This window comes from Carassius carassius, chromosome 42, assembly GCF_963082965.1.
Source record: "Carassius carassius chromosome 42, fCarCar2.1, whole genome shotgun sequence".
In the NCBI taxonomy this organism is placed as follows: domain Eukaryota; kingdom Metazoa; phylum Chordata; class Actinopteri; order Cypriniformes; family Cyprinidae; genus Carassius; species Carassius carassius.
The window spans coordinates 18821377-18849311 of record NC_081796.1 but is presented as its reverse complement, the minus strand read 5'-3'; the positions used below and the strand labels follow the sequence as shown (position 1 = coordinate 18849311).

General features: G+C 36.8%; 1 protein-coding gene across 5 annotated transcripts in view; it reads left to right on the top strand.

The window, feature by feature from the left end:
* Nucleotides 1–27935, top strand: part of LOC132124040 (ribosomal protein S6 kinase alpha-3-like) — a 32154-nt gene that overhangs the window by 2822 nt on the left and 1397 nt on the right. For 2 of the 5 annotated variants that reach the window (XM_059534787.1, XM_059534788.1), the window contains 20 exons: nucleotides 756–815; nucleotides 16949–17065; nucleotides 18365–18446; nucleotides 19391–19471; nucleotides 19584–19663; nucleotides 19866–19972; nucleotides 20901–20938; nucleotides 21459–21601; nucleotides 22013–22083; nucleotides 23428–23516; nucleotides 23712–23776; nucleotides 23870–23972; nucleotides 24167–24291; nucleotides 24415–24540; nucleotides 25315–25404; nucleotides 25928–26086; nucleotides 27107–27268; nucleotides 27346–27422; nucleotides 27497–27614; nucleotides 27728–27868. In XM_059534787.1, coding sequence (XP_059390770.1) covers nucleotides 756–815; nucleotides 16949–17065; nucleotides 18365–18446; nucleotides 19391–19471; nucleotides 19584–19663; nucleotides 19866–19972; nucleotides 20901–20938; nucleotides 21459–21601; nucleotides 22013–22083; nucleotides 23428–23516; nucleotides 23712–23776; nucleotides 23870–23972; nucleotides 24167–24291; nucleotides 24415–24540; nucleotides 25315–25404; nucleotides 25928–26086; nucleotides 27107–27268; nucleotides 27346–27422; nucleotides 27497–27614; nucleotides 27728–27868 — 2034 coding nt within the window. Of the gene's footprint in view, nucleotides 1–755; nucleotides 816–8980; nucleotides 9138–16588; nucleotides 16735–16948; nucleotides 17066–18364; nucleotides 18447–19390; nucleotides 19472–19583; nucleotides 19664–19865; nucleotides 19973–20900; nucleotides 20939–21458; nucleotides 21602–22012; nucleotides 22084–23427; nucleotides 23517–23711; nucleotides 23777–23869; nucleotides 23973–24166; nucleotides 24292–24414; nucleotides 24541–25314; nucleotides 25405–25927; nucleotides 26087–27106; nucleotides 27269–27345; nucleotides 27423–27496; nucleotides 27615–27727; nucleotides 27869–27935 lie in introns of those variants that run through there. The other 3 variants (XM_059534785.1, XM_059534786.1, XM_059534789.1) reach the window with 3 other exon arrangements.

Here is a 27935-nt window from a genome sequence, read left to right as displayed (position 1 = left end):
TTGTAAAATGTGTCTTTTTAAGTCATAATTATGATTTATCAAAAGGTGACTTTTGATAAGGTGGTGGAAATGGGCTGCCATATTCATTACTCAAAGTTAATCTTTAAAAAAAACCTACTTTTATAACACTGTTATGTAATCTTTAGCAAATCTCAACATTAATATCTATTTTTTTAAACTGAACATTATAATGTTGTGATGCCTAAATTCACTTTTAATTCAGCATTTTAAACGATTGATTATAGTGTTTTGTGAGACATTTTTATTTTATTCAGACAAAATAATGTTCAGACAAAATTGGCTATTTATTGGGTATTGACTGTAACATAAAAATAAGGTCAAAAAAAAAAATCAATTAGAGACATTAAACCTTTGAAACACTTTTGTCTGAAGCAAGTTTTCTGATTTGTTTTAAGTTCTAAAATGAAGTAGCCAGTGCTTATTACTTTTGGACAAACAGAAATTCTGATTCCAAAGTTCTTAGAGATTGTTTACTCGTATATTGTCAAGCACATAATAAAAATACAGAATGAACTGTGGTTGTTCTGTGCTGGTCAGATGGTCTGTTCCTGTCAAAGTTGGCAGTTCTTGGCCAGAATAAGCCAAGCTGTGAACCAGGTGTTACGCAGTTAGTCAAAGGTCTGACTATGCGCTATACTGTGTTCAATGCCCCTTAACACATTATATTGTGTTTTCTATTCGCAATGGTTCATGAGACACTGATTTTCCATATTCACTTTTCTCTCACATGACAGACGGAGCCCCATCATGTCTTGGAGGACTCCACGGGAGAAGATGAAAATCTACCATGTCAAGTGAGTGTCATGCCTCCCTCCGCTCCTACACTCTCCTTACGTCTCTCTCTCTCTCTCTCTCTCTCTCTCTCTCTCTCTCTCTCTCGCTCTCTTGTCAAGCTCTTTCTATTTTTTTTTTATCCTTGTCCATCTCATTTTTTCTTGCCATGTCCCTTCATGGGCTCTGATCTCCTCTTCAGTGTTTTGTAACACTTGACATTTGTCAAGGAGCTTCTTTTCAAGGATGCAGCATAGAGAAGTGGCTCTTCTGAGACGGTGGTCTGAAATGCCCCTCCACGTGCATCTGTAAGGCAAGCTGGTGATAAAAGTTAGCTATTGATCATGTGTTCCACATAGACAGCAATTGAAACGATTGGTGCTCTGATTAGCGTGTGCATGGCGGAGAAGCTGGAAATCCGGCTTGTTACATGGGCACCCTTATAGTCACACTGAGCCACACTGTACCATACTCACTGTATGGGGGGCCAGCATTCTTATGCCCTTGCTAAAAGGATACCAGCCTAGACAACAAAATGCTCATTGTTTTTGTTTGTGGGAGCATTTCTGTTTGAGCCGTAATGGTTGCTCAGGAAGGATTCTTCCTACACTCAGATGCCATTAATGAGTTTTCGTAATGCGCATGTAACAAGTCCATTATGACATCATGCAGTCTGACCTCATATAGGAAACGGCAAAGACTTTTTAGGTCTCATCTAAAATACTAAAACACTCCCCCGTCTTCCTCCCTAGCTGGTGCTGAAAAGCATTGATTTTTTAAATGCAGGGCATATGGATCTATTGCTCTTGTTTACAAGGAAAGCTGGGCCATCAAAAACATTCTCTAGAATATATGTTGTTTTTCTCTTTAAATGTCCCCGCCAATAATGAACACACTCAATTGTATAAAGTGTCTGAAAGCTGCAAATGTTACACGATTGATGTGGGTTAGATGCGTACTGTTTCTTTCCTCGCTCCTTCTGTATCTACACTTGTGTTTGACCTTGTATTGGAGAATCTCATGAAAACACTTCAGTCATATTTTACATAAGAAAAATAAGTAAATGGGACACTTCAAAACAATCAAGCATATTTTTTTCTCTTAATTCACGTTGCCATAATTTGTCTAATAGAGTTTATATATATATATATATATATATATATATATATATATAATTTTTTTTTTTTTTTATTCTTGTCACTATCAATGGTACCTGTCATAAAAGTATCATTACTGTCATACTGTAATTGCACAAATTAAGGCCTTAAAAGGGTCTTAAATCAGAGCAGAAGTCATGGCATTAAATGTCACATGGACTGCACATTTTGTTCATATCTTTCACAATATTCTTGTCTTGTTTTCCAATACGAATAACTAAACAACCTTAAATCATAAATATAATCCTAAAATGCAAAATAAATAAATAACTTATTATTTGAGTTTTACGTGAGAACAAAAATTGCCAATGAAGTATGATAATGTTTTCTATATTTTATATATATATATATATATATATATTTTGCATTATATATCTTTCTATCCATTATAGTAATAAAAAAACAGATTTTTTTTATTATTATTATTATGTTAATGAGAATTTAGTGGGGGGAAATATTCCTAGTTGTCATATGATGAGTACATATGACATGTCCATCAATGGTTCAGCTTTATAAATGCATGTGGGTGTATCTAGGGGTTTTTTGTCTGTTTAGTAGACTGGTTGTTTTTATGTGCCTATGTGTGTTCACCTGGACTTGTTCCGATCCCTGTGTTTAATGGGGCGTATGAGGGTAAACAGTATTTCAGTAGCGTAATGAGAGTTAATGAGTAGGAGAGTGTGTGAATGCATTAGTCATGTGCTCAGTTAAATAGTCTTAAAGCAGCTCTCTTTCTCAGAATAGCTAATAAAACGGGAAGGAAGGAATTAAAGTGTGTGTTCATTACATTTAGTTTGCAATCAGCCACTTAACTTTACATGGAAGCCATTTGAGAGTTTATAAATGGGATTATATTTAAAATCATTCTCAAAACAGATACAAAACAGCGAATCACTACAGTTTAGCCGCTTGCTGGCTCCCTCTGGTGAAAATGTACAGCTTATATTAAGGTGATTTGTTTAAATTTAGATGAGAAGCATTTAGAAGACACACTAACAGAGTGGTTAACAAAAACAGTAAGACTTTTTGATCCAACACGTACAATCAACACAACTCAGAAGAGGAAGAGAAGACAACTCACACTAGTGAGATTTTTCCATAATTCAAAATAGAGCTGAAACGATTCCTCGAGTAACTCGATTACAAAAAATGATCGAGGCAAATTCCTCTGCCTCGAAGCCTCTTTTAATTTATTTTAAATCTCACGTCAGGTTCTTTCGCAATTTTTTTTTAATGTGACACAACGCGTTTACGTCACCCACAAAGTGGAAGGAGACACAAACGCTGCGTCTGAAGTGCATACTATAAGGAGTCGGCAGTGTTTTGATTTGAGGGCGCGGGCAAACGTAAAGAGAACGTCGTGGCTTGTGTCCATTGCAAGATAGAGCTGGCATACCACAACTAGGGCCCTATGATTTCCGCGATGTAGAAAAGGCGGAGGGAATCGCGGAATCCAGTCATAAAAACAGAATTTAAAGTTTAACGCGGAATGGCACGGAATTTGCCGAATTTTGAATGAATTAATTAAAATAGGTCATTGCATTTACATCAAATCACGATATTAATATCTTAAAATATTAAGCCGGAACAGTCTGTTTAAATATGAATCTTGCATGTTCTGCGTGTCTCTGTTAATGAATGGCGCAGAAGCGCTTCTTCATTCATAAACACGCGGAAACGCGCGTGACACTCGCGGTGATTTCACCGTCTTTCCTCTCACTAAATAAAGACGTGAACACATGAACAACATCTCCAGAACTGCTCTGACAGCCACTTCATGAGCATTTGACCGTTTGATTTGAGTAAAACTAGCGTCACATCACATACACAGAACTTTAAAGGTACGTCAACCCGTCAAAATAAAAGTCCGGTTAAAGACTATTGTTCAGCAGAATGTACATAGCCTGGGCTACTACTACTACTACTACAAAAAAACAAAAAAACATTTTTCTTTAAGGTTTAATCACACAATATTTCTTCCATGTTTTATTTTTAATAGTAAATCCCCTTCGTTTACCAAAAAGTTAGGTTTGCTTAATTTTCAATAATTAAAAGATAAATTAAATTAATGTTTTATGTGTTTAATGTTTATTGTGCATCTCAGAAAATGCTTTATTTAAAACCCCAACTGAATGACACTTAAATGCACTTAATTTATCTGTCAACTTTATTGTCATTGTTCACAGTACAAGTACAGACAGAGAAACAATGGGTAATAATTAAATGTGTATTTTGATGTATGCATTGCATTCTATGCAATAAATTAAATTAATGTTTTATGTGTTTAATGTTTATTGTGCATCTCAGAAAATGCTTTATTTAAAACCCCAACTGAATGACACTTAAATGCACTTAATTTATCTGTCAACTTTATTGTCATTGTTCACAGTACAAGTACAGACAGAGAAACAATGGGTAATAATTAAATGTGTATTTTGATGTATGCATTGCATTCTATGCATTTAAAAAATAAAAATAGATTTTTTCTTAAAAAGGAAACTTAGTTGTTCATTTTAAGAGACCCAGGAGTCTTATTTTCTCTTGCATAATTAATATTGCACTTTAATTTAGCAAAAACACATTTTATCCGATTAATCGATGGAATTTTTGGTAGAATACTCGATTACTAAAATATTCGATAGCTACAGCCCTAATTCAAAATGAGTTGAAGAGCCCCTTTCCTTTCCATCTATCCCCTCATCAGGTAGCTAGACTTTCTGTCATACTCCCAGGCACTGTGATCAGACTCTGACACTGATGTACTGTATGTGTCCAGCAACATCCATGTCTATGTGCGGGGTGTGTGTCGCTTGTTTGTGCTAATGTTTGGCTATGTCTCCAGATCTCTCTGGCAGATGGTATTTAATCTTCTCTGGCCATCTGGACTGACTTTCTCTCGCTTTCGGACACCCACTCTTGCTTCTTTTTACCTCTCTCTCTCCATCTCTTCGTCTTCTTCTGCAGTCATTCGTGTGAGAGAGTGCCGAGACATCATGCTGTCTTTTATCTACTCTGACTCACTCTTCCAGCATGGCCCTGCACACCTGATTCACAGAACTTGCCTGACTGTGATTAAGTAACAAACACAGCTTAAACATTACTCTGAGAGCATTTTAATTTGCTGTGGAATCAGTCAATAGCCAGCACCACTATTGCTCATAATCAAGGTTAGGGATTGGAATAATGTATTAAATTGAAATGAATGATATATTAGATCATACAGATTGTTCCTAAGACGTATGCTATTGTCAGCCCTATTCGAAATTCCAGTTAACATGGATTTCCATTTAAATGACTGGATTTTGTCAGCAAAATTTGACCATATTTTTAATTTTTAAAGTGATTTAACAAAATAAATTCCTTAACACCAGGATCAGGGGTTTATGATGGAACCACAGAGGGGTTTAAGAGTTGATGGAAAGCCAATAATTTATGAAATCCTTCAAATATGAAAAAATGTAAATAAAAACATTCAAAATAAAATGTTCACAAAAGACACTGTTTCACTGAAATATTCATTTGAAAATCTTAGAAGACACAGGTTTAGCTGACAAAAAGGTCTGGGAATCCCTGCCATAAAGTGCATTTGTGGGAACATTTGCGAAATTTTGTGGGCAATTGTCAGTAGTGTAGCAATGTATGACACAACTCTGCTTTTCTGACTATTGTTCTGACTTTCATGATAAATTAGGTCTCTTTAGGCAGTCTTTCGAGTCCAGTGCATATTCATGTTAATGTGAATGTGTTTACTGTGTTCGGTTTATGTAAACCTTTGGCTTTTTCAGGATTACATTTCTCTGCAGTGTTCCTTCCTGTTTCCCAACCGAGATCAGTCCATCTATTTTCAGTTACAGGCCATATGATCCTGCACCAATTGGTATAAAATACCCACAATACCCTCTTGATTGATTAAAACATGGGTCTGTTTACTGACAGATCTATTAAGACCTGTTTACACATGATGCTGATGGCGTGACCAGGCGGTGATTCAGTCACAGTCCCTCCCCACCCCATCCTCAGTCCCAGCGGCGTCGTGATGGGTCAGAGCTGGTCACGTACAGTCCTCTAGTGCTTGAGGATCAGTAGAGCTTGCTGAGAGTGATGGCCCTCTCTGCCTGTTTGCTGGGTCTTTGGATCCATGTGTCCATGATGTGTGTAACACACACACTCACAGAGGTTATACTGGGTAATGGCATTAATTCTTACTAAAGGCTTCCTGTGGATCTTTCATTGTGAAGCTCTTTCCTCTAACGTCCCACATAACCTGGACACAATAGTGGTGTGACGGCACTCTGTATGTATGAGAGAGCAAGAGTGGGTGTGTGTCAGAGACGTGGCGTGTGACTTTGGAGTGGTCCGAGACCCTCTGAATCTGTGTTGGTTAAACTCTGGTCTATGTTCCCAGCTGAATAAGTGTGGGAGAATTGATTCATCTTCATTCCTGTCCACAAGAGCTGCAAGGACAGGCTCTCATTAGCACGGCAGACTCACAGCCTCAAAAGTGGGGTGGGGGATCGGTCAGAACCCAGAAAGTCTTTCTGTATCTTGGTGTGATGATGAGGGGCACAGTGCAACAAAGCTTCAGTCTGCAGGGATCAACAGTGAGGATTTTATTCTGCTGGCACAGTCGGGCCAATAGGTCAGATTTTTAATTGCCCTACCTTGCCACTTCACCTCGGGGTAGGGGTGGGGGTTAGCATCATATATTGATCTGTGAAGGAAATATACACATAAATATACTCATAAGTTTTATATACACATACATGTATGTATGTATGTATGTATGTATGTATGTATGTATTTTATAAAAAAAAAAATTAAGAATGATTTATTTTGGAAGAAATGTTTACTTTTATTAATCAAGAATGTATTTAAAATGTAGCACAGTTTCTAAATATTCCATATGGTGCAAACATTATTTATTTATAGAATATTTTTAACTCTGCTATTTAGACCACATCACACGGATGTTGTCAGATAAATGTAAAACGGCTGGAACGCACATAGTCTTTCCATAGCGCAATGATAGCTCCGTCAAGTGGTCTGAAACTCTCTCACATTGACTTTGATCCATTGTTCATTCTTATTTTTAAGCTCTGGTCTGTTCTGCCAAGATGAACACATGACAAAGGAATGTGAGAAAAAAAAAAACAAGGAAAGTAAAGTTGCAGCCAGAGAGGAAATTGAAGGCAGAGGAAGAAAAAACATTTTACGAGAGAGATTGTGGAGGGTGGGGGGGGGGGGGGTTGTTGAAAAGTTATTGAGATCTAGAGAGGGGTTTCATTAAGCTTGTCTCTGTTGGCTTTAATGCAAATGTCTTCTCTGCAGTTAAAACGCCTCTCATCTCATACATCGGTGGCCCAGTGCCACAACGACAATAATTGTGAATGACTCCAGTGAGTGTTTTGATAAGACAGACACGTCTGAGAAGCAGCAGGAGAGACTCACTGAGAAAATGCTGCTATTTTCTGCAGTGTGCACTGCAGTCTATGCTGTGTCAGGATGAGTAAGTGCTGTCCATTGCGCTGCATGAAGGACATGGCATGTGGAAGTCCACTGGACATATTAAATTCAAATGAGGCTATGCAATTTTTTACATATGATTCAAAAGTTATTTTTTTTTTCTTTTGAATACTTTTTTATTTAAATGAATACTTTTTCAGCTAGGACACATTAAATTAATCAAAAGTGACGGTAAAGACATCTATAATGTAACATAAGAATTTTATTTCAAGTGAAATGTTATCAAAGAATCCTGAAAAATGTATCACAGTCTTAGCAAAAATATGAAGCAGCAAAACCGTTTTCAACATTGATAATTATAATAATAAATTTCTTGAGCACTCTGCATTTTAGAATGATTTCTGAAGGATCATGTGACACTGAAAACTGGAGTAATGCTGCTGAAATTCAACTTTGCCATTACAGGAATAAATAACATTTTAAAATATATCCAAATAGAAAACCGTTGTAATAAATTGGAGTAATATTTCACAATATCACTGTTAAAATATATATTATCATTATAAAATATAGCATGTATATAATTTGTTTTAAAGAAATCATAAACATCATTATTATTATTATGATTAATTTTAGTGTTGTTGCTATTATTTGTTTTCATTATTGACTTTTTAAATTGCTTTTTATTAACTTCTTGAAAACATTCTTATAGAAAATTTGCAGGATGTAGTTTATTTTCCATTATTTAATGTCCAATATTCATGTGGAAAAATTAATTTTAGACCCTGGTCTCACATCATTCTGTCTTTCTATCAATAAACTCTTCAGATTCTGTTTTCAGCTTCGTTCAACGTTAGGTGCTCTGTGCTGTTTATTGTTCTCTTCTCTCTGAGACAAGAAGGAGACAGGGACGATGTTTTTCCACATCTGAAGGCATGTTGGGAGGCAGTCTTGGCGCAGTTCCACGCGTGAGAGGAGGATTTTACATGCCTGCGAGGTCAGGATCTGAAGGTGATGTAATGTCCTCGTCAGGGTGCCGCACTTCCTGAGAGCTTTCCAAGAACAGGGGGCCGATGGGAGGATTCCTGCTCTGTCATTCAGCACAGGAAGTTGGATGAAGCAGATGAAAAAATAACACACAACTTTGAACTTGATCCGGTGCCACGTGAACTGGTTCAGCCCTGGATGATCTGACGCAGACTGAATCTCAGCTGGAAAAGATCGGCTATTTAAGATAATTTCCAGCATCTCTTGGGTTAAAAGGGCCCCACACCTTAAAATATTAGCAATGATCCTGGTCCCAAGCATTATTTAACTGTGGAGGATGTATGAAAGACCAAGCAACAGGAAACTGAGACTTTCTTTGCATGAGTGTACACACTCATATATATAGCCCTACTTGTATGTTCATGGCTGATATAGTAGTGATGCTCTCTTTGGACAGATGTGCCTCTTCCTGTGTGGGTGTTGCCTAGGAAACCAGGGCGGGACATGGTCTAATCTCAGTGCTGACCTGCAGCTGTAGGCCCTTCCTGGGCAGGCGTTTCCTTTTATTTGTCTTTTATGTGCATGTATAACTGCACCACAGTCGGACCGCCTAAGTGTCCACCCCTGCCATCTTCGACAAGGATTCTGGATTAACCGTCCACAGCATGAAGTGACTGACATGTGGACAGGACCATGCTGAAAATGTTTCCCTTGTGGATCAGGCAGAAAAACACACGGGTGAGAGCCCTTCGGTATTGTCAATATGAATTATTAGACCGATTAAAGCTAGTAATTGTAGTATTTCTGTGAGTATTGCAGCATGTCCAGCTCACAAATGGTTTCTGAAGGTTGAGCAGATCTGATTTAAACCGTTAGCTGTGTTACCTTACTTTTAAGGGGGAGACGTTTCATACATTTTTCTTATAGGTCAAGGGAAGAGGGCATGAGAAGGAAATGGATGATGTACTAAGGATGTAGTGTGTACAGTAGATGGAAGTGTAGTTTATGTCATTGTTGTGTTTTTTTGCTCATTGCCGTTTTGAGCAGGAAGAACTACGTCAAAGTCTAGAGCATGAAATAGTTTTAAATCTCCCTCAGCTCACCAGTTTTGGCCACACTTACTCGTAATTCTGTTTCAGATTGTGCTGTGCATGTGTTCTTTTGTTGCGTCCTTCTCTAATGAGCGAATGCTTTGTGCCCTAGAGACTGAAAGTTTGGCACAGTATGAACTTTTGCAATTAGTGGACCTGGCTCCAGAAAAGGGCCCCTGAGAAACAAAACTAATAGGGACATTGACAATGACTAGACATAGACGAGGACGTGTGTTTGTGGTTGAGAATTTCTTTTGTGTGCTTGTATGTTACACAGTGGCTCAGATGAAATCTATCAAGAACACTTTTGGCTCTTATTTCACCCTAAAATCTAAAGAAAATGTATTAATTAATTTAAATGTAATGTATTAATATATTGTCACAGTTTATGTACATTTTAATTCATAATACATTACATTTATTTAATGATAATTTAAAAATGTTTATAAATATGCACTTAATTTAAAGTCAATGTTAAAACATTTATACACGGCAAGTATACACTGCCGTTCAAACATTTGGGATCAGTAAGATGTTTTTCATGTTATAAGTATTATGTTTAAATAAGTATTATTGTGTAATATTATGAAATTGTATTACATTTTAAAATATTTATTTTCTGTTTCAATACATTTTATATGACGATTTGCTGCTCAAGATACATTTCTTATTATTATCAGTGTTGAAAATGGTTTAATATTTTTGTGGAAACTGTCAAACTGTCAATATTCTTTTATTGTCACTTTTTTCAGTTTAAGAATAAAATCTTACTGACCCCAAACTTTAGTCTATGTAGAAGTTGCAAATAAAAGTATTGTTTGCTGTATGTTCATAAGCTAACTTTTTTAAATGAAGTATTACCCTTTTGCCTAAAAAAATGCAATGTTAAGAGAGTTATGATTTGGATTGTGCCATTATTTTTATGATAGGCTTCGTTTGCTTTATGCAAAATATCTATTTGGTTTTAAGGTGAAATGTGATACAGATGAGTTTTTGGCAGCTTTGATTCAAAACCTGGTTGACTGTCTGTTTGCTGTTGTGTGTTGGTCTGGTCTTTCTGACATCTGTCAAAATCAAATGAATCTGACTGAAATTTTGATTTCTCTGCATTGGAAAGGAGGACAGAGCATTCATTTATTTCTTTCGATTTTTGTCTTTTCTTTTCATCTCTTTTATGTTTTCTTTGCTTTCCGGACATTTCAAGTTCACAGGCAGCACAGACATTTTCAGGAACTTGATATTGTGGAGTTGGACACAAAGGGAGACACAGTTTGGATACAGTCGGCATTATTGTGACTTGCAAACCACCCAGAGGAGCCTGGAAACAAGATAATCAGATTTTAGTTTTCGACTCAGTTCAAACCTCTGACCTTTAAGAACCACAGAAACCCAGAATACATGCTCTGGCTTTTGTGGGTTCTTTGCCTAGTTGTCTTCAGACATCTTTTTGGATTAGTCATTCAGCTCCTGATTGTTTCTGTCAGTTGAAATATTACAGAAAGTTCAGTGCTGTGGGCCAAAGCTTTGAGTTGGACCACATTGAGAAGACTAGCTCACTTATAATTGATTAGTTCTATTGATCTTCCTATCCACCCTCGGAAATGCATGAATAAAAAATGATGCCTCCATCTCTCTTCCATTTGCTTCATTTAGAAATCTTTTTGTCTCTTAAGAAATGCACACACTTCTTTTTTTCTTAAGAATATGGATTGATATTGGATAGTTATTGAAATAATCTGTTTTAATCTGTTTTGATGTCACTTGATATTAATTATTAAAAAAATAAATGTATAAAATATTATAATATTATATATTAATATACATTATTGTAATTATAATTTATTTATTTGCAAATGTTTTTAGCCCCTTAAGTATTATTATATAAATAAATAAAAACTCCACTGTGATGTGACACACTCTCACTCACTCACTCACACACACACACACACACACACACACGTGCAAATCTCCACAGTCAATAGCAAATACTTAAACTAATAATAAAAAAACATACTTACAGTAGCTGATTCAGAAGTGCCAGATTTTAGTAGCAAAGTCAGAATTACCTCCTCTCCTAGATTCAGTAAACGGTCGTCCATAAAATGCGTTGCTGCTCTGTTGTAAGAAATCTAAAGTTTCCTAAATGCATCTACTTTCGGAAGGCCAAATAAAGTGCTTTTGCTTTCGCCTAGATACACACAGCATCTGCCTGACATGGCTGCTTCAACACTAACTGCGGTTACTGAAACCACGCCTTCTTTCTTTGAACATTTAGGCGGCATTACGCAAATATTTTTCCACATAGTGACGTAGAGATGTGGGGGCATGTTTGAATGAGCCGTTTTAGAGGGGCGAAGCAGAGTCTTAACTTTGATGAAGAATATTTCACTGGATTTGAGACTTTAGTCTTAACTAAGTGCAACTTTACAGATCTTCTTTAAGCACCAAGAGCTTTTAACGCTCCCAAGAAAAATTCAAATAGCATCATATGACCCCTTTAATATTCTATATTAAGAAATATTTAATCTTTTATTTTTAATTAATTTATTTGAGATTATTTTTATGTTAGCTTTTTGCCAATTCTATTAAGAATAGTGAAAGAAAAAGAACAAGAAATGAATTAATGCAAATGAAATCAAGAAATGTTGCGACTTGCGAGCTTTATTTAAACTTCTGTCCCTCACATATTTTAGATTATCTCTATACTGTCATGCACTGCTTATTTGTGTGCTTATATTGATCTTCTCTGAGTTTCCACAATGCACCTGTCTCTGAAATCTTTGAGTTTTAAGTGTTTAAGAGTAACAGTTGGATTTTTCTGTTCTGGAATGGAGTGTCAGACTCTCACTTGTCATTTACTATGAGTGACCTTGAAATTCATCAGTACAATGAGAGAAACTGGATCCTTAGAGATTTCACAGCTGCTCTCTGTGGTCAGAAACCTGCTCAGTTGAGTTGCATAACACATTGCTCTCACACACATACTCAAAACCCAAACCCAGAGCACTGTCTATATCAGACAGAGTTCGCCTCATTTGGCTTCTGTTTATTAGGTCCTGACTTATCATAATAGGAAAATCTCCTCGTACCATGATAATATGCACTTTTCAGAGCTGTTGGTTGAGCTTGTGTCATCTGAGTGGAAAATGGTAAGTGTGGCATCCTGTTTATGGAGCATAGAGTTGGTCTTTCCGACTTCAAGGGCCTGAGAGCCCGGCCAGCCAAGTTGTTAATTGTGTTGCGCAAGCGGCTTTAGTGAAACTGACTCCCAGAATTCCATACATACAGCTGACAGGATCTACAAGCATGGAGAGGTGGAAAATAGATCGTATGTTCCTCTTTGACGATGTCTATAAGCCTGTATTGTCCCTGAGTAATGTCCTCTTGGGTAATCAGTGGTGTTAACCATTGATTACTTTTATCAATATTTTAAATGTTTTGTTTCTGCTCACCTAAATTTTACTTGCCCTGCCAGCATTTTTTTTTTACGGTGCCACTTGACCCCAAAATGTATGTTTTCTTCTTGTTTTTTTTTTCATTTCACGTTTCTTCAACATTTTTTCAAGCAAAATTCACGAACACAAAACAATGGCACATGATGCAAAACTATTAAATTAAGTAATTTTTGACAAAACCCTCATCCATGTTAGTCAGCTACATGACACACACACACACCATGGCCATGGGTCATAGTGGTCTCTAGTTATCAACATTGATTACTTCTGTAAAGCAGTTGTAGGGTTTTGTAAGTGTCCGTGGAGTTAATTGAAGGTCCACTGTGTTCTGCACACCTATAGACTGTTTGAAGGCAATAGTTCTTGCTATGCACCACTGGACTGTGCACAACAGGTGTTGTTAATCTCAGCTGTAGCCCGACATCCTGAAACAATGCTGAGTGTGTGTGTATGTGTCTCTGTGTGACTGGTCAGCTGTGAGGAGTGTGTGGGATCTCCAGGACTCTGTACTGGAGGGATTGGCGGGTTCTCAGGAGGGGAATCTCCCAGTTTGGCTTTAACACTCCCTCCTTCAGGACTGGGCTTCCCCCCTTAGTGAATCAGTGATTGTCATCCGGGCACTCACTCCTTACAAATTCTTGCATATCCTGGCACTCACTCACTTGGACCGTGTTCCTCCAGACCAGAGGCAGAAGTAGGGCAGTAGCGATATGGCAGCTTTTAAGTCCTGGATGCTTGTTTTCGGTGAGCCAGTGATCTGTATGCTGCAATGTAGACTGAAGGCTCTACGGAGGCTGTTTCAGAGACGGCCGGAAAGATTCCCCTGCAGAACGGTGAGTACTGTACTCTGGACAGTGATCAGGTTTACGCATGGCTCCAAAGCTGACGTGTACCTCTGGAAGGCATTTATTAGACACTCACTTACAGGTTATGGAAAACATACTATATTATTATATATTAAATTATATATTATTACTTGTAAGTTTATTAAAATGTATTAATGTGAGTTTGTAGGTGTTTTTTTCACTTAACTTAATTTTGTAGGCATCTACAAAAAGAAAAGAATACAAAGTTAAATGTGATAATTAAGTTTCAATATGTATATATAGTTTTGAAATCTAATTTATGTTTTTAAAATACATACTTATTTTATATATGTATGCAGGTACAAAACCTTTTAAATATGATGGTGTTTAGTAGATGTGATTTTTCTTTTTTTCTTTTTTTAGATCAATGAGATACATCTTTGTTTGTACATGTGATAAAGGTGCTCTTTAAGTCAGTGATTACATGGTACATGCACATCCTGTATTGTCCCCATCTGTACTCTGAATCACAATCTCTACAATACCACCACACAACACTTCAACCACAGTCCACAAATACACACACACACACACACACACACTGGAGAACAGCTCTCCATCAGACAGGAATCAGACACAATCATTCACAAACAAGCATGCTGGAATCAGGCCTAAAGTCTTTATCATACTCATTCGATCTTTGTAGTACACATGGCTGTGATTTGTAGTTGAAGTTTATAAGATTCAAATAAATAGCTCATCATGTATTTTTGTCGACTTCCATTTGGACCCTTAAGCGTTAGCGATTCATTCTCATTCTGAAGTATCAGTTTCCATTCTTGGCTACATTGAGATGAGCTGTGAATTATGCTCAGCGAGAGCCGAGGAGAGAGGCGGCGAAGTGCTGCTGCTTGGATGCTTGTATGTGTTTAGTGTGATGCAGGTGAACAGCGGATTCATCATGCCTCCCTCCCTTTGTGTTTTTTTCCCTCCATCGATTGGTGCAATGATTTCTCTTTCATATCTCTGGAAAACCGAGCTTGCATTGAAGCTTTGTAGACTTCTGAATGCTTCTGAATGAAAGTTCTTGCAGACCCTTTCCTATGTTTTTTTTTAGCAAGAACTTAAAAAGCCTAGGAATCTGAAGTGGAGTTCATTTGGTTTTATGCTAGAAACTGGACTAGACTAAGACGGATACACCTTCATACCCTAGACTTGCCCGCGGGGCTTCAGGAAGCGACAAAAATGTTAGAAACACTGTCTGGGCTGGACGTACTGTAGATCCAGCACCTCATGGCAGGATGCTGGCTGCTCCGAGGGAGCCTAGGCTGACACGATGCCAGATTGGTCTGGAATAGGATGGAGGATTCACTGTCCTCACTTCCATATCGCTCTCCATGGGACTCTGAGGTATTTATGGTTCTACTGACTTTAGAGAAAACACCGGAGATGGGAGGAAGAGGGAATTCCCAGATATTTGTGAAGGGGGACATTACACAAGTCTTGTGAGCTTTACACAGAGGATTGTGGAAATTCTCTGGGTGTGTTCAGAATAGAATACAAACATGCTGCACAGTGTTTATCGCCTTTTTTCCAAAATGGTATTGAGAACAGAATGCAGTGAGCAACAATAAATGTTACTTTTGTCCTGATTTTTTGGCGGTTTAGTCAAATGACTCATTATGTTATCAGGATTTGATCTTGATTATGATTCAGTTGTCACTCTCCAAATTGAAGGAATAATTCCCCTTACAACTTTGCTTAATGCACCATTCTATATGTGCGTGGGGATGCATTCACTGTTTTAAATATAACATTTTTTTTTAATATATCATAGAGTTGTTTGAGGCGGGGGTAAATTAAAGTGACCTGTGATGATTGCACAATCATGTTGCATTGGGATCTATGGAGCTACCTGAAGTGTACATATGAAGTAGACTCATGCCCTTGGTCAAAACGAAAGTTATGACCAGCCTTAAAGAAAAAAATTAAGCGGCTTTGAACACTATAAGATGAACACTATAAAATGAACACTATAAGATGAACACTATAAAAACGTTTGTAGTCATGGGAAGAAGGAGGAGGGAACCGGCGAACATTCAAATAAAACTTTAATGATAAAATAAACACAAAACCAAACCACAAAATAAAACCCAGGCCTGGTCCTCTCTCGTCCTTCACTGTTGTAACCCCTCCTTTATCCTTCCGGATCTCCTCCGTGGGACTCAATACCGGTGAGTGGAGCAGTTGTCGCTCGTTTCCAATTTCTCCACTGGCCTCGACCTGTTCCCACGGCTTTCTGCCCCGCCCCACTCATCACAACCACCCAGTATACCTTAGCAACCACCCAAAACATCTTAGCAACCTCATGCTGTAGCAACACCCTGGCAACCACCCACAGTACCCTGGTTTCATTTCAGTTGAACGTTGTCTGACCAGCTACTGCTTCTTAATGCATCATGGTTTTGTTATTGTTTGGGTCTCAGTATATTGAGCGATGGAGGACCGTCTGTGCCCATAAACTTTCATCACTTGCATGAGAGACACTTTGCTGATACGCCAACGTAGGATGACATCATCTCACCATGTGGACATGGAAAGCTGATGAATTAGAGGGGGAGACAAAGAGAAATGGATGGAAAGAGAGAAAGAGAGAGTGGGAGGAAGATAGTGAGGAAAGAAGAGCTTGAACGTTGTGTCTTTAGTCACCCTTCTCCACGCCCACCGCTACTGTGATGGAACAGGAGGATTGGGGGTGGTGTCATGGCAACCGTGTGGGAAGCTGTCCGTTACATGAGCTTTCTACTGAGTGTTAGCTTGCTCTCTCTGTGCATCAGAAGCCCAGCAGCAGACACACGCTGCAGGGGGATTGCTGGGCCTCAACCCCCTCCTCCCTCAGTCATGGAGCAGGGTGACGAGCCCCAGGTCGGGCCCGAGAACACGTGGGACACAACTTCGTACTGCTGTGATGTGCGTGGCGTGGGTGAGAGTGATGCGTTTGAGACCACTTCGCAGAAATTCCCGCTTATTGATTTATTATTGAGTTCGGATGAACTCAGTAAAAGTTTTTTCTCTCTGACTGGTGATCACTTTTTCCTGGTTTACTTGTAAGAATTTTTGTTTGTACCGTCTGTCAAAGAATTTACGTTTCTCGCTGCTGTAATTCTCTCTTTGGCTTGCTGTCGTCTTCTCTCCAGGAAGAAGTGTCTGTTAAAGAGATCAGCATCACACATCTTGTTAAAGAGGGCTCAGAGAAGGCCGACCCGCAGCAGTTTGAGCTCAGGAAGGTGCTTGGACAGGGCTCCTTCGGAAAGGTACGTCACATTAATTAGTGCTGTGAAGCATGACTTTATATAGGCTATACAATATATGGTGGTAGAAATATATAAATAAGTGGAGCTTCTGTTATACTGTTTATACCAAGGGTCTTTAATCTTTTTTAGTACAAGGACCCCACTGGTGCATAGAGAGACAGAGCAGGGACCAGTGTTGTTGTTGCAAACAAAAACTATAAAAAACTTAGATGCAAAACTTTAACTTAAAACATTTAGCAACTAACTGAAATAAATGTTTGTTGAAATACAGAAATATTAAAACACTAATACTTAATGAAAATTTAAAAAACGCATAACAAAATTAATACAAATTTTAATCGAAACTGAGAATATGAAAAGAAAAGCTAATTCAAAATATGAATAATATTATAGAATATAAATAATACTGACAGGGACCTCCTTGTTACTTGTGGTACATATGGTATTTTATTTTAAGCCAGATCTATAAATGTAATAAATATTATATTTATATTTTAGTTTAATCCATAATAACTTTTTCAACATAATTTTCACTTTAGAGTAAGTTTTCATTTGTTAACATTAGTTAACTACATTAGTTAGCATGGAGTAACAATAAACAATACTCTTATAGCATTTATTGATCTTAGTTCATTTGAATTTCAACTTTTAGTAGCAGATCTTTTTTTAAGATCAAAAGTTGTATCTAAAAATTGTAACATTAATTCACTGTGAATTAACTTGAACATGAACATTTTTTATTTATGAACATTAACAAAGGTTAATAAATGCTGTAAAAATGTATTGCTCATTGTCATTGTTACTTCATGTTAGTTAATGCATTAACTAATGTTAATTCAGTTTTCATGTGGTGCAGTCTGTTTAATTTTTTAAGTAATTGAGCTATTAGACTGATGCATATTATGTGATATTAACTGCCAAATAACTGTTTGTGTACATATTGTTATTGTGATTTAAAATTACTCACACAGTGATATAAGATTTTGGTCATACCACCCACCTATACAAATATATTTTTAGTATTTGGTGTGTGTGTGTGTGTGTGTGTGTGTGTGTTTGCATTGTGCTTTGAGAGGCACTGAGCCTGAGCCATGCGTAGGTGAAAAAAGACATTCATTACATTCATACTTTAACAATAATCTCAGTGAATTACACATGGAGTTAGTCACAGTCACTATAGTTACAGTGTCACTGCACAGCACAGAACTAACTGTGTTTTCAAGAAGAACTGATGAGTGAAACAGATCCCATTTTTTAATGTAGTTTTGATGAAGCCTTGATTTTGTTTATGTGTTGCAGGTGTTTTTGGTGAAGAAGACGACAGGCCCGGATGCAGGACAGCTGTATGCAATGAAAGTGCTGAAAAAAGCCACTCTGAAAGGTATTAATATATATATTTTCACTAATTTGCATGCGTGTAAATCATTTTTAAACTTAATGAAAAATGTATGTGAATATTTAATAGATATATATGAATGTATAATTTATTCACTCTTTTTTAAATAATAAATATAACAAATGAGATGTACAAAAATTGCTGAAATTCAATTACCACTTATTTTACATAATATTTAATAAAACTTCACTGTGATTGTTTATCATCTATTGACAAGTCTGCTAGTATGATATGAAATCGACTTAAAGGGCAAATTCAGTTGAAAACACTAACTTCTATAACTATTATTGAACACTGCCAATGTTTTTTGAATAGTCAAATATTGATATAGGTCATATATCATCTATGAATTGTATGAATTGTCCTTGAGACAAATACAGTTAAGCAGGAAGAAGGCTTGACATTAGGCTTTAGTCGTGTAGCTGAAAGTGCAAATGAATTGTTTTTCCCCCTGACAGGAAGTCTTGCAGGTGTGCAAGCCTAAAGATTACAGACAGTTCAAAAGTCTCATTAACACGTGGGCCTCCAGATGACTCCAAAAACTTCCTAAGCATTTACTTCCACAGTAACCGGTTTAGGTTCTGTTTGTTCCAGTGTTTTGGTTGGTTAATTCCCAGTCGTAGCTGTTTAAGAATGTAATTGATATTCATGGAATGGTACAACTATGAAAAACAGCCCTTCCAGATGATAAACACATCTACATCCACAGAAGGAAAATAACTCTCCTCCCCCTGCAGCTCTTAGCTGCTCTTGTCTCTCTTGCACTGCATTTTTATCCCTACTTTATTTAATTAGTCATCCGGTGCCATCTGCGTAATTTTGCTTTGCCAGATTTCTGGGCAGAGGGGAACGTTGTTAGAGGGCAGAGAAGCATTGTTAGTGTACTTAATTGAAGTAAACAGAAGTGTTATTCATGCGTGTGTTTTCAGTACGGGATCGGGTCAGGACTAAGATGGAGCGGGACATCCTGGTGGAGGTTAATCATCCGTTTATTGTTAAACTACACTATGGTAAGTGCTGGTCATCGGCCAATCAGAATAAAGAACAGCTATTGTTCCAATGTTCTGTTAACCAATGAAGCCATTCTTTCTATCTCACACTCTTCTTGTGTACTTCTTGCAGCATTCCAGACTGAAGGAAAGCTCTATCTGATTCTGGACTTTTTAAGAGGAGGTGATCTCTTTACTCGACTGTCAAAAGAGGTAAATAGCGAATGGTTACCCCAAGCATTTCATTTACATGAAAACATTTAGCAGATGCTTTTATCCAAAACAACTGACAAAGAAGAGTCTCATTTAGCCACCAGCTCCTTGCAATTTTGCAGCTTATTCTCACCAGGACTATCCACTTAGAGAGGATGAGACTGTCTGATTGATATGTAAAGCATGTGCTCTCTTTCCTCAGGTGATGTTCACAGAGGAGGATGTGAAGTTTTATCTTGCCGAACTGGCTTTAGCTCTTGACCATCTGCATGGACTAGGCATCATCTACAGAGATCTGAAACCAGAGAAGTACTGAATGTCCTCAAATAAACCCAGTTTAGACTAGAACTTAAAAGGATGGTTCAGGCAAATCGATGAAAATTGTCATTATGCTTCTTATTGATTTGTCATACTTTATTTTATATTTTATTTCTAACCTGTGTTATTTAAAACAAAGAGACCATCAAATTCCCAAAAGGGCAATAATAGAGAAATTAATTGAAAATTAAATTATTATTTATTAATTCCTTAGACTTTTACTGTGCTTAATTTAGAGGGGAAGGCGGGCTTCTGAGTTATTTATTTATTTTATTTTTAAAGAAATTAATACTCTTTTTCAGCAATGATGTATTAAATTAAACAAAAGTGACAGTATAGACATTAATAATGTTACAAAAGATTTCTATTTAAAATAAATTCTATTCTTCTGACCTTTCTATTCAGCAAAAAGTAGGAGTAATGATGCTGAAAATTCAGCTTTGCATCACAGGAATAAATAACAATTTAAAATATATATAAAAAAAACAGTTATTTTAAATTGTAATAGTATTTCACAGTGTTACTGTTATACTACTACTCATTTTGTTCAAATAAATGAAGACTTGGTGAACATGACAGACTTTAAATCATTATAACAGTTTAAAAAAAATCTTTTGAACAATGTAATTTTTTCTTTTCATACTTCCCTTTGTGCTTTTATTTTTTGCTGTTTATCACTAAGCACACTCACTTGTTCTCTTTTTATTTTTTATCCTTCCTCACTGTTGTCTGTAAGGTCGTCCATAAATCACATTTATGTCTGCAGGGAATAGGGCTATAAAAATAATGGTAGTCTTGTAGCTGTGACACAGAGATATGTCCTATGGCTCTGGGTGGGAATGGCAGCAGACCCTTTTGTGTGAGGGTGTTCATGCTCTGTTAAATGGCTTTTTAATGCTGTGAATCTGTGTAATTTCAGCATTCTCTTGGATGAGGACGGCCACATAAAGCTGACAGGTAGGTAATTTCAGATTGCTGGATTGGCTGCATCAGCATGGGGCCACCTTGAGCATTTAGGGCTTTCTGTTGATACCATTTGACTGCAGCCTGAAGGGAGGGCAGACAGATGCTTTAACCTTCCTTCTGTAGAGAGTTATGACCATCTAAACCACACTCATGCTATATGGAAAGGTGAACTGCACAGAGCTAATGTGTGGGAAATAAGGTTTTGTGCTATTATTTATTATTATTTTTAGATTTTTAAGTTTTCATTAAAATCTTGGTTTTAGGAATTTTTGTTTTACTTTTGTCATTTTTTTAATATTTCTATTTAGCTTTTTTATTTTTGTTTTTGTTTTTTATTTTAGTACTTTTAGTTCTTTAACTTAAACGTAATCATTAGTTGCCAAAGCAGTATTTCTAATCTGTTTAATTTAAATCAAGACAAATTTAAACTTTATTAAGTTTTGAGTAGCTGTGGTTGTAGTTAAGAGTAACAACACTGATGTTGCAATGCTGAAAGTGTGTTTGTCTTCAGATTTTGGACTCAGTAAGGAGTCGATCGATCACGAAAATAAAGCATACTCTTTCTGCGGGACGGTAGAGTATATGGCTCCGGAGGTGGTGAACAGAAGAGGACACACTTACAGCGCTGACTGGTGGTCTTACGGTGTACTCATGGTGAGGGAGCACCCACTTCCTGTCTCTATTCTTGTTTATTCTGGCATTCTGTATATTTTGTGTTCTCTGTAATTTGTTTTCTCATTAATTTTTTTTATTTAATCTACTTTGTGAATTTTATTTTGTTATAATTTTTTTTTATTAATAAGTTGATATTATAAATAAATGTAAACATTTAGGAGATATACAAATTAATTATTGAATAATAATTCATATAGAATTATAATAAAAAAAAAATCTTGAACACTATCTAAACTGGGACAGAACAATCTGGAATATTATTCCAGCACTTTCAACCATCAGTCAGTGCAACATCAGGCAGTTAAACATAAACAAAACATTTTTGAGTGCACTTTTATTCATATAAAATCAAACTTCAGAGAAACAACTTGTTTTGTTCTCTATCCTCAGTTTGAAATGCTGACTGGAACACTGCCATTCCAAGGCAAGGACCGCAAGGACACCATGACTATGATTCTAAAGTGAGTGCGATGGCCTCCTCCTTCCTCTACTCCGGCGGAGACTCACCTCACACTATAATCTCAACACAGTCATCCACTCTTAGTGGGAAGAGCCAGCGGAATTGGCCTATGCAACATCTGGATTATAAGTGCTGTACCGATGAGGATAAGCCCTTGGTTCAGTTGACAGTGCTATTTACCTTGAAGACTAAGCACTTAACCATCAGTAAACACGGAACCACACAAAACACACATCACGTCATAATGCGGCCTGCTGAGGAGTGAATAGCGCTCAGGCGTGCCACACTAGCACTGCCGTGGCGGGTAATATAATCAAAGATCTGCGTACAATTTGATGGCTATGGGAACTGTAGTAATGTGGTTTTAGATGAATGATTGCAGACTTTTAGAGAGAGGGCAAGATGAGGGTTACTGTCAATTACAGTGTTCATTTGAGGCTTCTGTAGAGGACTGATAAGAACCGACAACTGCCACTGATATGAATACACAAAGTATTAGCTATGGAAGTGACATCGGTGCAAATGACAGTGACCGAGTTTGTCTTTGTCCTCTGTTTTATGTTATCTGACCTCTAGGCTTGTGTAGACAGATTTTGTACCATAATTTGAATTTATCACCACAAAGTCACATTACAGCTCATTCTGGTCCAACAAACTGCCCATTCAGTGACATTCAGGCCAACATGTACATTAAAGGGTTAGTTAGTTTCATTATCCAAAAATGAAAATTATGTCATTTATGACTCACCCTCATGTCGTTCCAAACCAGTAAGACCTCTCCGTTCATCTTCAGAAAACAGTTTAAGATATTTTAGATTTAGTCCGAGAGCTTTCTGTCCCTCCATTGAAAATCTATGTACGGTCTATTGTCCATGTCCAGAAAGGTAATAAAAACGTCTTCAAAGTAGTCCATGTGACATCAGAGGGTCAGTTAGAATTTGTTGGAGCATCGAAAATACATTTTGGTCCAAAAATAACAAAAAATATGACTTTATTCAGCATTGTCTTCTCTTCCGGGTCTGTTGTGAGCACGTTCACAGCACTGCAGTGACGCTGCTGACATGTTATCTTTGTTATTGGGCGCACCAGAAAACACATCAGCAGCGTTGTGAACGTCAGATCTGAACAGGGATCTGAAGCCCAGAACGTCAGGGACAGAATGCTCTCTGACTAAATCTAAAATATCTTAAATAGTGTTCTGAAGATGAACGGAGGTCTGGAACAACATGAGGGTGAGTCGTTAATGACATAATTTTTGGGTGAACTAACCCTTTAATACTAAAGGGAAGATTTTTCATTTGCTGATTATCAGAACTCTGGCTTGACTCTTGACCTGTTTTTGTAGGGCAAAGCTTGGAATGCCTCACTTTCTGAGTTCAGAAGCTCAGAGTCTCCTCAGGAGCCTTTTCAAACGAAACCCTTCCAATAGATTAGGTAAGCCCACTCACATACTCTACCTTTCAAAGGTTTTTTTTTTTCAAGGTGGTTTTTTTTTTTTGTACAGTTATTCTGCAAGGATGCACTGAATTAATCAAAGGTGACATCAAAGACATGTATAAATTTTGGTGAGCATAAGAGACTTCTTAAAAAAATATTTTGTGCTTTAATTTGATTTGAACTCATCTGCAGGTGCTGGTCCAGATGGAGTTGAAGAGATAAAGAGACACCCGTTTTATTCTACCATTGACTGGAATGTGAGTCGTTCGGGAACATGCATTTACAATGAAAAATTATACTTTACCAATGTATGGTGGTTTTAATGTTTTATCATGTCTTGTTTGTCTAAGAAATTATTTAGAAGAGAGATTCACCCGCCCTTCAAACCAGCCTCTGGCAGACCAGACGACACATTCTACTTTGACCCAGAATTTACAGCAAAAACTCCCAAAGGTACGTCAGCTTATAAACGATTGTGTCTGACCCTAGATCAAGTAGACTGTGTTTGCCATCCGTCTTTAATCCCCTCTCAGACAAATACACAAAAAACCTATTTCATTAAATGCTGCTAGACCTTTTGAAATCTGTTGGATTATCTAATGGCGAATTTAATGACTAGATTTCAACCTCTGTGTGTTTTCTGGTAGACTCTCCAGGTGTACCCCCTAGTGCCAATGCCAACCAACTCTTCAGAGGTTTCAGTTTTGTGGCCATCAGCTCAGAAGAAGAGTCTCAACCCCTGCAGAGCAAAAGTGTGAGCTCTTTAGTTCAGGTATACAAACACTCAAGATTAATGCCTCTTTCCACATAGTATATGCTGTAATGACTGTTTTTAAGCTGTAGCTATGAGTCAGATTTTATGTCAGCATTACATCTGGTTGTTTTCGTTCTGCAGCAGCTCCACAGAAACGTGTCTCAGTTCAATGACACATATGAAGTGAAGGAGGATATTGGAGTTGGCTCATATTCCATCTGCAGACGCTGCATACAGAAAAGCACAAGCATGGAGTATGCAGTGAAGGTGCGAAGCGAGTCATATTAAACCAACACACTGACTGCTTTCATTGAGGCACTAAATCAACCTTAAAAAGTGTGTATATATATATATATATATATATATATATATATATATATATATATATATATATATGTTATTGGATATTTCCTATATTTGCTATTAATGTGTACATTTAAATTAAAAATAAGAAACACAAAAAACTAAAACCAGTTTTTGTGCATTTAGGCTTGAAAGATGTAATGTTTATATGTTAAGTTAATATGAATGTTAATAAATTAGTAATGTTTTAAATTATTTTTAAAAAATTACATATCAAATTAAACTTTAAATGTTCATTTAAATGTAATTTTTTACATTTCTAAAGTGATATTTTATATTATTATTTTTTTTCTTTTTTTATAATTAAAAACAGTAATTCACTGATGTAAGAACACAGTTAAATTGTAATATTTAACATATCTTAATGAATATCCTTTTTTATAGTGGACATTATAATACCTAAATTCACGATTCGTTCTAGGTTTTATTGTTTGTTTTTTTTATTTATTATTAATTATTTAAAATTCTAGACTATGTTGTCTAAATAAATTAAATAATTATTAAGATATTGGATAGAATTTTAATATCAGCATATCCCTAATTAAACTGCCTTGAACTTCGTATCAACTGCATAGCAGCAGCATTCAACCTTAACTATTTATGGCCTTTTCCAAGACTATTTTATACTGCCTTACAGTGAGTTTCTTGGACATTGTGATATGTATTTTTCTTGTTTAGATAATCAATAAAGCTAAACGGGATCCGACAGATGAGGTGGAAATTCTGTTACGCTATGGACAGCATCCAAACATAATCACCTTGAAAGACGTGAGTGTTAAGAAACAAGGATGCAGTCTTTTTATTTTCATCCATAAGGATGAAGGGCAGTAGTCTGTGGTGGCAGACTCTGAACTTTGTCTTAGTGGCTGAACACAATTATATTAAGGCAATGTCTTGTTCTTTTCAAAAAGCATTTATGTTTTTACCTGAAACCAGTTTTGCTCTGACATTTCCGGAACGAGGGAATAGTGTAATGAGTTTCTGCTCTTATTGTCTTTCCTGCAAATTACTCCGAGCAGGTTATCCATCATTCATATTCATTTAGCAGTTTATTAGTGTTATTGTTTTCATGCATTAGAAATGCATCTGCTTAAATTGTTCCTTGAACATAGCATTGTCTTCAAACACAAAATTCATTTTCTGCAGATGTAAACAAATATAAACATGTATTGCGGAATTGATTTCTATAGCATTTAATGAAAAGTGTTTCAGTTTGTTATAAAATAGAAGAGATGTTTACTTTAAACTGATTAGCAATGATCAGCTAATATAACTGTGTCACTGTATGCAGGTGTACGACGATGGCCGGTCAGTGTATCTGGTGACAGAACTGCTGAAGGGAGGGGAACTGCTGGATAAGATCCTCAGACAGAAGTTCTTCTCCGAGCGAGAGGCCAGCGCTGTGCTGTACACCATCACAAAGACTGTGGAGTACCTGCATGCTCAAGGGGTATGTAACCTCCCTAGAGCTCAAACTATAGTAAAGAACAAAGTCAAATGTGTGCCCCACAGTACATCAGTATGTTTATGGAGATAATAGCTGAGGGAATGAAACTCCTGAATGAAACCCAGTTGAAGTGCATTAAGATTGCGATCTTGGGAAACAAATGAGGCTTTGTGAGACTTCCTGGTCTTACTGCATACTGGTTTATAATGGCTCTAGGGCAGATAAACTCAACATTAGAAGCCAAGAGGGAGATTCAAACTGCAATAGATGCGAAAGCCTGTAGTAAACACCCTGCCATTCAAGAGTTCTGGAGACGTTTTGAAAAAAGTCTCATATGCTCACCGAGGCTTCATCTATCTGATCAAAAATACAGTAAATATTGTGAAATATTATTATAATGTTTTCGGTTTTAAAATGTAATATATTCCTGAGATGCAAAGCTGAATTTTCAGCATCATTACTCCAGTCTTCAGTGTCACATAATCCTTCGGAAAACATTCAAATATGCTGATTTGCTGCTCAAGAAAACATTTCTTATCAATAATAATGTTGAAAACCATTGTGCTGCTCAATATTGTTTTGGAAAATTGGGATACTTTCCTTTTCAAGATTATTTGATGAATATAAAGTTAAAGTGAACCGCATTTATTCTAAATAATTATCTCCTATAACATTATAAATGTCTGTACTGTCACTTTTTATCAATGTAATGTGTTCTTGGAATGTAATGGTAGTGCATACAGTATACTCTATATAACAATGATTTTGAATGATATTTAAATGATTTGTGTGTGTGTGTGTGTATATATATATATATATGTATGTGTGTGTGTGTGTGTGTATGTGTATATATATATATATATATATATATATATATATATATATATATGATAACAGTAATAACATAATTTAAATGTTAAATTAAAAAATGTATTTAATTTTAAATAAAAAGATAATTGATGGTTTGGATACAGTCTGTGAGCCACCTTGGTACTAAATTAATCTTCCTTTACTCCATATCAGGTGGTTCACAGGGATCTGAAGCCCAGTAACATCCTTTACGTTGATGAATCCGGGGATCCCGAGTCAATCCGGATCTGTGACTTTGGCTTTTCCAAGCAGCTGAGAGCAGAAAACGGACTGCTGATGACGCCCTGTTATACTGCCAACTTTGTGGCCCCAGAGGTAAATTTTGCAAGTCATGTATTTTTGTAAAATAATCGTCAGTTTATTAATCAGAAAAAAATCTTTTTGGTCCCCAGGTGCTGAAGAAACAGGGTTATGATGCTGCCTGTGATATCTGGAGTTTAGGCATCCTTCTGTACACAATGTTAACTGGGTAAGTATGTAAACCTAGCGCTATATATTTTCAACATGTTTGTTGTATTCAACTGACATGGGGATTTTCCTCAGATTTACTCCATTTGCTAATGGCCCAGAGGACACGCCAGAGGAGATTCTAGCTCGAATAGGCAGTGGAAAGTTTTCTCTCACAGGTGGATACTGGAACTCTGTTTCGCTTGAGGCAAAGGTACCCAGTTGAGAAGAGCATATGTAAATTATACTTTTCAAAAAAACATCTCCTTAAAGGCCCACCAGACAACAGCAAAAAAAAGAATCATTCAAACACCTTATCTTTTACAGGACTTGGTGTCTAAGATGTTACATGTAGACCCCCATCAGAGACTAACAGCTGCACAGGTGTTGAAACACCCCTGGATCGTTCACAAAGACCAGCTCCCCAAATACCAGCTGAACAGACATGACGCCCCCCATCTGGTTAAGGTTTGGTCCTGTCCATAAAACCTAAACCATACATATTTTATTAATGTGTACGTTCCTTATTTGCATC